The sequence below is a fragment of the Sorex fumeus genome, unplaced genomic scaffold, assembly GCF_029834395.1.
Source record: "Sorex fumeus unplaced genomic scaffold, SorFum_2.1 ptg000073l, whole genome shotgun sequence".
Lineage (NCBI taxonomy): Eukaryota > Metazoa > Chordata > Mammalia > Eulipotyphla > Soricidae > Sorex > Sorex fumeus.
The window spans coordinates 13,980,317-13,995,592 of record NW_026606130.1 but is presented as its reverse complement, the minus strand read 5'-3'; the positions used below and the strand labels follow the sequence as shown (position 1 = coordinate 13,995,592).

At 39.4% G+C, this 15,276-nt stretch overlaps 1 protein-coding gene across 1 annotated transcript in view; it reads left to right on the top strand.

Moving 5' to 3' along the window:
• MSN (moesin) overlaps positions 1-15,276 on the top strand; it is a 98,662-nt gene that overhangs the window by 72,252 nt on the left and 11,134 nt on the right. The window contains exons 4-8 of the mRNA XM_056130146.1: positions 2,357-2,631; positions 7,265-7,348; positions 8,172-8,318; positions 9,359-9,455; positions 11,233-11,396. Coding sequence (XP_055986121.1) covers positions 2,357-2,631; positions 7,265-7,348; positions 8,172-8,318; positions 9,359-9,455; positions 11,233-11,396 — 767 coding nt within the window. The remainder of the gene's footprint in view (positions 1-2,356; positions 2,632-7,264; positions 7,349-8,171; positions 8,319-9,358; positions 9,456-11,232; positions 11,397-15,276) is intronic.

The window sequence follows — 15,276 nt, the reverse complement described above, 5'->3', positions numbered from 1 at the left end:
GAATAGACCCATTAATATCAAGGAAATTGAAACTGTAATCAAAAGTCTTCCAATTCTGAACATTTAAAGGGGAACTGTTGCCAGTTCTTCTCAAGCATTTCCAGGAAATTGAAGAAACAGTGGAGGAATGGATACTCGACCATTGTATGACTGAAACACAAGCACAAACGTTTATAAGTCTGTAACTGTATCTCAGGGTAATTCACTAATAAAAAAGCACTGTAGCACTGTAGCACTGTAATCCATTTGCTCGAGCAGGCACCAGCAACATTTCACAACAAATTGTGAGACTTATTGTTACTGTTTTTGGCATATGAATATGCCAGGGGAGCTTGCCAGGCTCTGCTATGTAGGTGGGATACTCTCGATAGCTTGCCAGGCTCTCTGAGAGGGATGGAGGAATTGAACCCAGTTCAGCCGTGTGCAAAGCAAATCCCTACCTGCTGTGCTATCGCTCCAGCCTACTAATAAAAAAATAAAAATAAATAAATAAATAAAATTAAAAATAAAATAATAGATACTAAATAATTAAAAAATAAAAGCAAAAGGTAAACAATGGAAGGGAAAAAAGAGTCAGTTCAAATCTTAAAAAGCAGTCTAGTTTATGTTCTTGTCTTGCCATTCCTATGCCTCAACCATAAACCTTAGTATTTATCTTTTTTATTTATTAAGTTGGGTGATGTCTTTCAAAAGCATCTCACTGCAATGTGGCTTGAACTGGAAGATATCATGTTAAATGAAGTAAGACAGAAGATGGTCAAAAACAGAATGATCAAAAATGGACAAAAACAGAATGTGATATATAGAGTAACTAGATGAGGGGATGCAATGTTTGAAAGTGGAAATGCCTAGATCCACCCTTGGCCCTAAAATATAGGGAGGGAAAGAATAGAGAATATAGAAATGAAGGGAGGGGGAGTAAAAATATATGGGAAGCAACCGGAGGTCTTATAAAGAAGTGATATTGCTAAATATCCATACTGCAGAGTCAACAACATTGAAAACAAAAGATTTAGACTTCACCAACCAAATTAAAAAATATGCTGTCCTCTTTACAATAGCCAGAAACTGGAAGAAACCTGAATGCCCAAGAACAGATGACTGGTTAAAGAAACTTTGGTACATCTACACAATGGAGTACTATGTAGCTGTTAGAAAAGATGAAGTCATGAAATTTACATACAAGTGGTACAATATGGAAAGTATCATGCTAAGCGAAATGAGTCAGAAAGAGAGGGATAGACATAGAAAGATTGCATTCATCTGGGGGATATAAAGTAACAAAGTATGAGATTAATACCCAAGAATAGCTGAGATCAGCACCAGGAGGATTACTCCATAACTTAGAGGCCAGCCGGGTATCCTAGAGGAAAGGGCAGTTCAGATAGAGAAGGGAGCACCAAATAAAGGATGTTTGGAGGATCCTCCCAGGAGGGGAGATGCATGTCGAAAGTAGACTATGGACTGAACATGTTTGCCACTCAATGCCTCTTTTGCAGACCACAACACCCAAACGGAGAGAGAGAACACAGGGGATTGCCCTGCCACAGAGACGGGGGGGTGGGGGGATGGGGGTGGGAGGGATATTATCCATGGTGGTGGAAAATGGGTACTGGTGGAGGGATGGGTATCTGATCATTGTATAATTGAAACCAAAGCACAAAAAATTGTAAATCTACAACTGTAAAAAAAAAATAAAATAAAATAAAGGGAAAAAAAATATGCTGTCAAGGTGGCAGGCCCCATGGAGGTGAACAATAGCAGGGGACCTAGGAACACTGTTGGAGGGAAGTTTACAAGATTTACACTGCTGGTGGGACTGATGCTAGAGAATTGCATGTTTAAAACTCAACTATGAATAAGTTTGCAAATCATGGTCCTTTAAATAAAAAATTAAATTAAAATATTTTTAAAATTGAAAGGAGCTTTCCTAAACATTTGCTAAGAAGGAATACTTAACTGGAAGCTCTATGGACATGGGGTTGAGTCCCTAGTGAAAATTATTTGTCTCTTTTTTTAAATCTTAGAAAGTTTGACACCCAGATTTTTAGATTGTTCAAATTTATGACCTTTCAATATGTTATAGCTATTGTAGCTATTCTCTCACATCCCCAAACTACTTTTTGTGATTCAGTGTGAGGACTTGAGGATGCATTGCTACTTAGGCTTTGGAGATTTACCTGGACCTTTCACCCTGGTAGTGCTTAGTAACCTTTACAGTTGCACCCAGCTATGCTCCAAGGACCTTAGGGTACTCAAGGTCAGAGTAGAGTTTTATCTATGCAACTTATGTACCTTAACTCTGTACTATCTCTCGGTTTCCTAAATTTGAGCCCATAACCCTTGCTGCTTCCAGGTGACTTCCCAGGATGTAAGAAAGGAAAGCCCCTTACTCTTCAAATTCCGGGCCAAATTCTACCCTGAGGATGTATCAGAAGAACTAATCCAGGACATCACACAACGCCTGTTTTTCCTGCAAGTGAAGGAGGGCATCCTCAATGATGATATTTACTGTCCACCTGAGACTGCTGTTCTGCTGGCATCGTATGCTGTCCAGTCCAAGTACGGGGACTTCAATAAGGAGGTGCACAAGTCTGGGTACTTGGCTGGGGACAAGTTGCTGCCACAGAGGTGAGGTGGTATCCTAGTCATCTATCTGGTTTTTTTGTTTGTTTGTTTTTGCAGGGGGATCACACCCAGTGATGCTCAGGGGTTATTCCTGGCTCTGCACTCAGGAATTACTCTTGGTGGTGCTTGGGGGAAAATATGGGATACTGGGGATCGAACTCGAGTCGGCTGCATGCAAGGCAAACACCCTGCTCACAGTATTATAACTCCAGTCACTCCTGCCCTTTATAGCCATGTGTTTTTTTAGGTTTTTCATTTTATAAGGTACTTTACAATATTTGATTACATTTAATATTCAAACACCAATCCCGCCACCACTACACCTTCCCACCACAATATTTGAGATGTTTCCATCCCAAGTCCCAATCCCTGTCCCAAAAAACAACTGAAATAATATATTTTGTATTGTCTGTTGTGAAAAACCACTGAAAATGCTACAAAAAAGTATCCATAGGGGAAACAGTGTGAAGATTGTTCTATTTTGGCAGGGGCCAATAACACATTCTTTATGATATTGCTAACATGTTTGTTAAAAAGTTAAGTGATAAGAGCTTTCATATATATATCAGAAATTATGTATATATATAATTGGTTGCCTACTATTTGAACCCCATCAAATGTGGTGTGGTACTCTTGGAGAATGGGTAGGCTGTGTCTTACAATGTGTTGAGCAGCTGCACTAGGGGTCCAGAAATAGGTTCACTTGTGCGTGAGGCTTGAACCGAGTGTGGGGAGCGGCCTTGAGCATGACAGAGTTTGGGTTATGGAGGTTTATGGCCACTGGGGCTGGGTCCCTTGGGGTGGGAACGGCTCTCAACCTGCCCCCTTCTTGGGTGCCCTGAGTGAAATAGCCTCATGCAGTATCTGGTGGCATGGCTATGGCGGGCATCATGTTGCTCCCTTCTAGGAGAAAAAGCCATGCAATCTGGATGGGAACCTATGATGAGATTATCTGGTGCCAGCAAGAGGTAATAGCCATCTGTCTTAACTAGAATGGTATATAGCTCACGGTTCATACATCCCTTTCAGCAGCTAGCAGCAGATTGCCTTAAAACCTCGTTATGCTGCTTCAGAGACATTTGCTTATAGCTCCGATCCTGGTTGTTGTTTCTCAGGATATCAAAATAATCCCCCAAAACTACATTTGCCTGAGTACAGAGCTTAATTACCATAGAAATATGTACTTATATATAAAGCCAGTGATGGAAATATTTCCTCCCCTTCCTGATTCTATTTTCATAATTCTTTTCATTAATTTAGACTTTTATATCAGAGTTCACAGAGGAGAGAGAAATATGAAAGTCAGGGAGGTAGGGAACTCAAACTGTCAAACACACAAAATAAATAAGGCAGAAACATATCCTCATGTATTGTGAGGTGTGAAGGTGCTTGCTCTGACTTATCCCAACACTCACATCTCATTTGAGGTAGTGATAGAACTGGAAACCTCGTCTCTTAATATATTAATCCTGATTTATTTTCTACTGCATCCAGTGGATATTTTCATAGACTTCTGAATTAGACTAGAAAGCTCTACTTTGTTCATGGAGCCTCGGTGAAATTGTAGATGTACATAAACACAGCTCACCTGAAGGCTTTAGGAATAGTGGTTGTGCCATGGGACTCTACCTGGAGTCAATGTCATGATATCTGAAATGCCATATTTAAAGCAAATTTTATTTTATAATATATTATAAAAGAAACAAAAAGCACCTGGCCCAGACAAGATCAGACCTGAACACCTGAAGAACTTACCATCAGTACTCATCAATACATTAGCTCGACTCTTCACACGCTACCTGTCTGAATGCAAGGTTCCATCCCAATGGAAAACCAGCAAGACTGTACTACTATACAAGAAAGGAGACATCCACGACATTGGCAACTATCGCCCAATCTGCCTATTGTCTGTCATCTACAAACTATTCACTCGAGTCATCCTGAATAGGATTAGCAGAACACTAGATGAAGGACAACCATGTGAACAAGCTGGATTCCGAAAAGGATTCAGTACCATCGACCATATCCACACAATAACCAAGCTCATTGAGGTATCTCGGGAGTTCAAGATGCCGCTCTGTCTAACGTTCATTGATTTAAAGAAGGCCTTTGATTCTGTTGAGATGGAAGCGGTCATGGAAGCCCTAGCCAATCAGGGCGTACAAACTCAATACATCAGGATCCTTCGTGAGCTCTATTGAGGATTCACTACCAAGATCTCACCATTCTACAAAGAAGTAATCATCCATATCAAGAGAGGGGTTCGGCAGGGTGATACCATTTCACCAAAACTCTTCAGTGCCACCCTCGAGAACATCATGCGACGACTAGAATGGGAAAACATGGGAGTGAAGATAGATGGTCGGCAACTACACCACCTCCGCTTTGCTGATGACATCGTTCTAATAACACCAAACATCAGCCAAGCGGCACAAATGCTTGTGGACTTTGACCGTGAGTGTGGAAAGGTCGGACTACAGCTGAATCTTACGAAGACAATGTTTATGAGAAACAGCCTTGTTCCTGACGCTCCATTCGCTCTCAACGGAACCACCATCTCCGAATGCAACAGTTATATATACTTAGGTCGAGAAATCAACATGATGAATGACCTGGCACCTGAGTTACGCAGGAGGAAGAGAGCGGCTTGGAATGCCTTCAAGAGCATTGAAGAAATAACTAAAAGGACAAAGAACCTCCAGCTACGAGCACATCTCTTTGATTCCACTATTCTTCCTGCATTAACATATGCCTCAGAGACCTGGACCCTACGAAAACAGGATGAGAACACTATTCGGGTCTCTCAAAGAGGAATCGAAAGAAATATGCTTGGAATATCACGATTCACTCAATGAGAGATAGAATCCGGAGTTCTGATCTTCGTCAACGCTCAAGAATCAGAGACGCTGTCTCATTTGCCAAGACATCAAAAATCAGATGGGCTGGACATGTAATGAGGTTTACAGACAACCGCTGGACTAGAGCCATTACTGATTGGATTCCACGAGACATCAAAAGATCACGTGGACGCCCACCTATAAGATGGTCAGACTTCTTCGTCAAGACCCTAAATGATCGGTTTGAGGCTCTACATGTTCCTAAAACGAACAGATACCATTGGGCTACGCTAGCACGCAACCGGGATGAATGGAGACGTTACTGGCACCCGCTCGAATAAATCGATGAATAACGGGGATTAAGTGATTAAGTGATTAAGTGATTAATATATTATATATCGGTGGTTTTAACTGTTGGTTTCTTCCAAAACCATTTTTTGACTTTAGCTATCTGTTCTATAGAAATTTATTGTTATCTTATAGCCATGGCAATGCTCTCACATACATCTGCTGGTACCACAATAACTAAAACAGTGTACACATATAAAAGAAACCCATGCCTACCTAGTTCCATAATTTAGCGACTCCTGACACATTACTGCTTTGTTCTAGAGACCACAAAATATTGAGTTTTATTGTTATACACATGAAGGAATGGACCGGAAAATAGTACAGGGGTTAATATACTTCCCTTGCATGTAGCTGATCCCAATTTGATCTCTGACACTGCCTATGGTTCCCTGATCAACACCAGGAGTGATTCCTATGCACAACGCCAGTTGTAATTCCTGAACACTGTCAGTTATGGCACCAAAGGTAAAGGTAAGGTAAAGGCCCTCCCGTTGTTCATCAATTTGCTCGAGCGGGCCCAGTAACGTCTCCATTGGAGACTTTGTTGTTACTGTGTTTGGCATATCGAAAACATCATGGGTGGCTTGCCAGGCTCTGCCGTGCAGGCGAGATACTCTCAGCAGCTTGCCGGGCTCTCTGAGAGGGGAGGAGGAATCAAACTCAGGTTGGCCATGTTGGCTGCTTGCAAGGCAAATGACCTGCCCTCTGTGCTATCACTCCAGCCCTTCCATATGCTGTAATTTATTATTTTTTTGGCACCAAAACAAACAAAAATACAAAGAAAGTTGTTACCACTGTTTTAGTCACCCATTTTTGTGTGTCTCCTAGTTGTCAGGTAGTTTTTTTGTGTCTGACTAACACCACTGTCCTCCCGTTGTTCATCAATTTGCTCGAGCGGGCCCAGTAACGTCTCCGTTGTGAGACTTGTTGTTACTGTGTTTGGCATAACAAATACATCATGGGGAGCTTGCCAGGATTTGCCTTGCAGGTGAGATACTCTCCGTAGCTTGCCAGGCTCTCCACGAGGGGAGGAGGAATCAAACTCAGGTTGGCCATGTTGGCTGCAAGGCAAATGACCTGCCCTCTGTGCTATCACTCCAGCCCTGCCATATGCTGTAATTTATTATTTTTTTGCTTTCTGGGTCACACAGGGCGATGCACGGGGGTCACTCCTGGTTCATGCTCTCAGGAATTACTCCTGGCCGTGCCCAGGGGACCATATGGGATGCTGGGACTTGAACCCGGGTCAGGCTGCATGCAAGGCAAATGCCCTACCCACTGTGCTATCACTCCAGCCCCATCATCTGCTGTAATTTGTCTGTTTTCAGTAGGACTTCAGTGGACTGATTCTACATTCTCTTTTCATCAATTCCTTAAAGAGCGAAATGAACTTTTCTTCCCCACTTCATTTAAGCATTGTGCTTTAAACTATTCATGACTATTTACAGAGTCTTGGAGCAGCACAAACTGAATAAGGACCAGTGGGAGGAACGGATCCAGGTGTGGCATGAGGAACACCGTGGCATGCTCAGGTAAACCTGGTCTTGTAACTGTAGCCTTGCTACTCTTTGGAGTAAATAAGTACTGATAATGGGGGAAAGATTCAGAGGACTAGATTACTGGAAAATTCTAGAAGAGGTAAGGAAATGCACTTTGTGAAGAAAATAAAAAAGGTGAATTAGAACCCTTAAAAAGCTATATTTTTATGCATGTGATTGATGGCAACTGATAACACTAAAAGAAATGGAAGAGACCTCAGGATCCTTAGGAAGCTTCTAGGCCACCAGGGGCTATTCCCCACAAAGAAATTGGAGCAGTGCTCTTTAATTATTTTTTTGTTTGGGGACAACAATCATCTGTGCTCAGGATTTACTCCTGGCTCATGTATCACTCCTGACTGGCTTGAAGGACCACATGGTGTGTTGCTGGGGATTGAACCCGGGTCAGCTACATACGTGGTAGATGGACTTCACAGTATACTATTGCTCCAGCCCCAGCATAGTGTTCTTCAAACATGACAGACCATTTAGATGTTGTCACCAACACCCTATATGGGCTCTACTAAGTATGTATCAGTATAATAGTCTGTCACAATGAACAAGAGAAATAAAATTACTTGCAGGAAGCTAACATGCCAGAGATAATCAAGAGTCAACTTAGTGTCTTATTACCCTTGGGAGCTTAAGACCTTACATTCTATCAGTAGGAATTCATTTCCTATTCATAGAAATTCATTTAGTACTCAGCCTGTCACTCCTAATGGCATGATCCTTTTCAGAAGTACAGAAAAGACTGGCTTTCTATCTCCTTGGGTTTTGTTTACAAGCCTCTATAAATTCCCCTTCGTTTGTTTAGGGAAGATGCTGTACTAGAGTATCTGAAGATTGCCCAGGACCTGGAGATGTATGGAGTAAACTACTTCAGCATCAAGAACAAGAAAGGATCAGAACTTTGGCTTGGGGTGGATGCTTTGGGTCTCAACATCTATGAGCAGAATGACAGGTATAGCTCAGAACTCCGTTTATTTGTGCTACTGAAACCAAAGAGTTGTCTCTTCCCATAAATTACCTGTTGTGTCCAACCTGAACCGTTGTTTATATTTGCTTATATAATTTAGTTCTGCCTTGATGATTGCACAACGTCCTTAACACCTTTAAATCTTGCGTTGACTAGACTTACACTATTCATTTTGGTAATGGTCAGTGACCACACATGATCATTGAACATTTGAAATATGCCTACTCTTAATTAAGGTGAGATGCAAGTGTAAACTATACACTGGACTTTCAAGATTTTTAAGTGTAAACATAAAATGCAAAAGTTTAAAAATAAAATGCAAATTTTGTTAATTATACTTATTACAATTGGTTATCATTTTCAAATTACAGTATTTTATATATGTTGGCTTAAATAAAATTTTATTAAAATTAATTACACCTCTTTTTACTTGTTTTTATAACCCAATTTCATGGGAAATTGAGAACTACACCTATGAATGTCTTATATGTACTGGACAACAATGACGTAGAACTTACTGTGTCAGGATTTGTAATTAGACTCATTGTTGTCTGATGGCTAAGTATCTTTCAGCCAATGATTGCTTTTGCTATAGCCTTATCTCACTTGTTTGTTTCTTTCCTTAGTGTACTCTTGATGAGGATGGAGATGAATAGATTATTGTTCTCAGTAAATTTTGTTTCTTGAAGCTTATGATTAACCAACCTTTCCTCAACTTTTACAATTCTGGATTTTAGTTAAATACAGCGGGGATTCTTGTGAGATTGTCAAAAGGTTCATTCCTTAACCAAAATACAATAAAACCTCAGAGACTTGGAGAGTGACTACTATGTTGTTTGTAGTCTCAGAGGTCCTCTGTATACTCTCAATTCTGGCAATTGACTTTGTGACATGTTAGGACACTGATTGAGCTGGCAGTAATTCTGCTTCCCTCTACTTGAGAGAAGTTGGAGAGCAACATATTCACCCTCTATGTTAATCTTATATTGCTGCTGATTTGATATTATTTTCCTCTGTGTCTACAGACTGACTCCAAAGATAGGTTTCCCATGGAGTGAAATCAGGAATATTTCTTTCAATGACAAGAAATTTGTCATCAAACCGATTGACAAAAAAGCTCCGGTGAGTAACTTCCCACTAACAAAGATATGGAAAATGAATTGGCTACAGTTCATTGTTTGTGATTTTCTCTCTCTTTCCTAGCTTTTTGTGTTTTTTTTTTTGTGTGTGTGAGAATAGAAGGCACAAAAAAGGGTTGGTGATTGAAGGTATGATGATGTCAAGAAATGGTTAGGAAGTATCCTATACCTGGTGCCACTCTGCCACTTTTGTCTTTAGAGGAGTGAGTGTATTGAGGGAAAGACACAGAAACTAAGAATTATTTCTTAGTCACTATCTTTTGCTATCCTGGCTTGGGCTCTGAAGTGGAAACAAAGTATGTCTTATGTATTAAATCTTATAGCTTCCAGAAAGTGGAGACTCTTCATGTGCTTAATTTATCACTAATTATGGAGAAATGACAGAGTTATGGGAAGTCCAAATCCAAAGCTAATATTCAAATTTGATTTTTGGTATAACTTTGCTACTGTCTACAAGCCAAAGAAATCCAAGAAAAAGAAAATGGTTTTAGTACAGTTATTCCTCTAACCTGCTGGTCTTGATACTCAAAACTGTTCAGTTGTCAGTGGCTGACAAGCTCTGAAAGCTAGTGATTGGAAGTAGAATAGAAAATAAAATGGCGTTCTTCTCTCTCTTTTTGGTATACCTCATGTTCAACAAGGCTCACTGGTAATGTTCACTTCTCATGAGGTCTCAAATAATCTTCTCTAGTCCTGAGGTCTTCCAATCTCCCCTGCTATGCTCTTTTTTATGTTGCTACCTTAAACTCTTAACAACAATGTCAGGTAGTTTGGAGCACACCCAGTTTATAAGTGATGAAACTGAGATTTAAAGAGATCATTTTCCCAAGATCACACAGTTAAAAATGATAGAGGTCAAATTTATACCTGGGTCATTTTCTCCTTTTATACTTCAGGTTATGAGGAGATGGTAGCATTTTGGGTTCAGTGACAGAGAAGTTATCATTTGCCGTCAGTTGAAGACCTTGGTTCAACAGTATGTGGGGTGACAAATTCAAACACTATATTTTCATGTGTGTATGCAAGTGTGTGCAGCTAGTTTCATCTTTATTCAAAAAGTAACAGGGTTATCTGAGATCAGGCCTTACTTAAAAATAACTAGGATCATTTATGTTTGAGATAACTATATACTTATGTATATTTAAAACCTGTCTTACTCTATAGAAGATCGGAGCATCTGGGTCTAGTATATATCTTAAGGATTGCATAAATGGTTAACCCACTCATATTATATTCACCAGAATGTTTTGGAAGGGTTATTTCGGGGCCACACCTTATGGTACCCAGAGGGTTTTTTTTAGCTCTCTGCTCAGAGGTCACTCATAGAAGTGCTCAGAGGGCAATATGGTGCTGGGGACTCCATGGCAAGCATCTAAAACTCTCTCTGACCTCATCAGAGTAATATGAAGGGATTATTTTATATCCTGACACTCAACGGGAACTCCACTTGGCAGATAAAATTAGTAAGGATCTTTAAATTAGATTGAGAGTATTTTAAGATTTTTTTTAAAAAATAAGCAAACATTTTAAGTAGGTTAAAGATTGGTAGAAAGTAATGATGTTAAAGACAAAAAGCTGCAGCTCTAGTCCTGAGAACCTGTTGTTTGACGTTGGCAAGACGTATCATTAGTCTTCCCATATGCAACATGCGAAACTGGGTTAAATAATCTTTCCAGTACTTTTGGAATTTGCTTTTCAAAAGATGGAAGTTCATCTTTATTTCTCTTTACAAACCCTTTTTGATTCTGAACTTTCACCAGGACTTTGTATTCTATGCTCCCCGACTGAGGATTAACAAGCGAATCTTGGCCTTGTGCATGGGGAACCATGAGCTATACATGCGACGCCGCAAACCTGACACAATTGAGGTGCAGCAGATGAAGGCACAAGCTCGGGAGGAGAAGCACCAGAAGCAGATGGAGCGGTATGTGCTGCATAGCTAGGGTAGAGGCAAGGATCAGGCCATGGAGACTTTTCTCAAGCCTCCTACAATAGGGCATAAAACTATCCTAGAACTTGGTGGAGAGAGCAAGGTATATATACCCGTTTGATGAAATATTAGACACCTTCATTTCAGGTAAAATGTAGATGATTTTCAATAACGATAAAAGTATTCTGAACACATGCAGTCTTGGACTCTGTAAGAACTTTAAAATTTTTCTTTATTAAAATACTGTGATTTACAAAGTCACTCATAGTAGAGTTTCAGGCATACAGTATCACAGCACCAATCCCATTATCAGTATCAACTTCTCTCCACTAGTGTCTGCAAGTTCCCTTCTACCCCCAAGCCTGCCTCCTTGACAGGTGCATTTTTTCATTTTTTAAAATTGTATCATAATGAGATACACAGTTGCAAATTTGCTCATGATTGAGGTTCAGTCATACAATGTTCTAACGCCCATCCTTCACCAGTGTACATTTCCTGCCACCAATGTCTCCAGTTTTTCTCCCCCTGCCTGCCTCCATGGCAGATACTTTTCTTCTCTTTCTATCTCTCTCTCTCTTTCCATAGGCATTACGATTTGCACCACTGTTACTGAAATGTTACATATCACTTTACCTCCTTTCAAAACAGTTTTTATCCCAAGTGATCATTTCAATTAGTGGTCCCTTCTCTGTCTTAACTGCTCTCCCTCACAACTTGTGGCAATCTTCCTATCATGCACCCATCTTCCTGGTCCTCATCTATATGGTCTTTAGGTATTATTCTCACAGTGTATATTTTATATCATTCAAATGAGTGCAGTCATTCTATGTCTGTTCCTTTCATTTAACTTAGCATGATGCTTGCCATGTCCATCCATGTATTAGTGAATTTTATGACTTCATTTTTACTAATAGATGTGTAACATTCCATTGTGTATATGTGCCATAGTTTCTTTATCCAGTCATATGTTCTAGGATACTTAGGTTGTTTCCAAATTCTAGCAATTGTGAATAGTGCTGCAGTGAATATAGGAGTGCAAATGGCTTATCTGCTGTTTTTTTTTTGGCTCCTATATTATATTTTCAGGAGCAGTATTGCTAAGTCGTGAGGAAATTCAATTTCTAGTTTTTTGAGGAATGTCTGTATTGTTTTCCAAAAAAAAATGGGCCCAGTTGATGTTCATACTAGCAGTGAATAAGAGCTCCTTTTTCCTCACATCTGTGTAGCACTAGTTATTCTTGCTCTTTTTCTTTGTGCCATCCTCTGTGGTGTGAGAAGATATCTCAATGTTGTTTTGATTTACATTTCTCTGATGATTAGTGATGTAGTGCATTTTTTCCTGTGCCTTTGACCATTTGTATTTCTTCATTAAGAAAGTTTCTATTCATCTCATTAAAAAATAAAATAATATAAAATAAAATAAAATGTTGAAAAAAAGAAAAAAAAGAAAGTTTCTATTCATCTCAAATTCACAATTTTTGATGATGTTGAATGTTTTTTTTCTTGTAAAGTTCTATCAGTGCCTTATGTATCTTTGATATTAACCCCTTATCAGATGAGTGTTGGGTACATAATATTTCACATCTATGACTGGTCATTCTTATATCCTGGCAATCCTTACCTTTGAAGTACAAAAGCTTCTTAATGCAATGTATTCCCTTTTGTTTATCTTTGATTCCACTTGTTTGGTCAGTTTTATTTCATTCTTGAAGATACCTTTAGCTTCAATGTCATGGAGAGTTCTGTCTACAGGCTGTTTTCCTCTATGTATGTTGTAGATTCTGGTCTGATATTGAGGTTCTTAATTCATTTTTATCTGATTTTTGTGCATAGTGTTTGGAAGAGGTCTGAGTTTATTTTCCCCCGACTTTATTTAAACACCATGTTTTACACAGTTGTTCATGATGACTTGTTACAAGCATTCAGTATTCCAACACCAATCCCACCATCACTGTCACCTTCTGCACACCAGTATCTACATTTTCCAATACACCCCTCAAGCCTGCCCTTGTAGCGGGCCCACAAAAATTTATTTTATATTGCTTGTTACCATTAAATGGCTAATGGGATGATCAAAAAGTATTTCAGTAAAGGAAAATTTGTGGAAAGTGTTGCATCTCACCCTGAGGACATTTTAAGTTTTTGTCTGAGGGTTTACTCAGCTGTTGGTGCAAATTAAGTCTTCTGTGTTAATGTGTTTGTTAATTGTTATTAGTTTTCTTCTACATTACATTCCATCCAATCTGGTGTCCTCCTTCTGTGATGTTAGTATTGTAGGGTTTGGAGATGTTACAAAACCACAAATGTAGTCGCACTCTATCCATAGTATTTAAGCGAGCAGTCCAGATGGTGGGATGGTGGTGGTTGTTGGGATGTGAGTGTGGCTGCCAGAGCTTTGATAGGATGGGAAATTTGCTCTCTCTCCTCCTGAGATCACCCAGAGGTCTCAGCTGGGACTAGGTAACCGAGAAATATTGTGAATAGGTGGTGTCTTTCAAGATTCATTTATGAGTGTCTGGAACAAGGCTGGTAGATGAGCATACATGGAAGCAGTAGTGAGATATGGGTGTGACTCTTGGGACTTCTGGAAGTACATGGAGGTGAGGGGAAGTCATCTGAAGTTGAGGTAGTGGTACACATTCCAACTCTGACAAGGAATGGAGTTTTCATCCAAAAAGAAACCTTGTATTACTTGATATTTTTAACATGTTAGCATCTTTCTGGAACTCAGTTAAGGTGGTGGAGTCCAGCCTGAGGCATGGTGGCGGCTGTTGGGGTTTGAGTACAGTTGCTATTACTTTTATAGGGCAGGAACTTTGTCTGCTACTATTCCTGAAGTCTCAATCATGACCAGGTATCCAAGAAAATTTTATGGCTAGTTTAATCTTTCTCATAATTCATTTATCTTTCTAACTATGCCAGTAGAGGAGCTTTCATGGCGGCAGTAGTATGACATGGTTCCTGAGTTTAATTTTTTGAATGTCAGTGGCCAGTTTTCCCAGCACCAATAGTTGAAGGGACTTTCCTTGCTCTATTATATATTTTTTGCTCCCTTATCAAAGATTAACTGATTATATACCTGAGAATTTGTCTCAGGATATTCAAGATGATTCCACTGATCTGAGTGTCTGTCTTTATTCGAACTCCATGATGTCTTAATTACTACCACTTTCAAGTTAGGAAAAGTGATGCCTCACATCTTCATTTTCCCATGGATTGCTGTAGGTATTCAGGGTGGAGTGTGAGGTTATTGTTCCATATGAATTTCAGGAGTATTTAAGCTGTTTCTCTGAAAAGTAACATGGGTATTCTTGTAGGAAATGCATTAAATCTGTACAATGCTTTGAGGGGGATTGCCATTTTAATGATATTAATCCTCCCAACCCATGAGGAGGTGATGTGTTAAACTTGCTCATGTCCTCTTTAATTTCTTGAACTAGTGTTGTGTAGTTTTCTTTATATAGGTCTTTCACCTCTTTAATTAAGTTGTTTCCAATATATTTGATTTTCTGAGTCACAATTGTGAATGGGATTACTTTTTTAATATCTCTATCTTCTCTTTCACTATTTGTATATAGGAATGCCATGAACTTTTGCTAATTATAATGTAGCCTGCCGTTTTACAAATATATTGTTTATAAGAGCTTTTTTTGCAGAGTCTTTAGGATTTTCTCAATAAAGTATCATATCATCTGCAACTAGCAAAAGCTTGATTTCTTTCTTGCTTATCTAGATTCCTTTGTTGTATTTTTTTCTAATTTCTAGTGCCAGTACTTCCAGTACAGTATTGAATATAAGTGGTGAGAGTGGGAAATCTTGTATTGTGCCTCATCTTACAAAAAAGGCTTTTAGTTTTTCCCCACTAAGTATAATG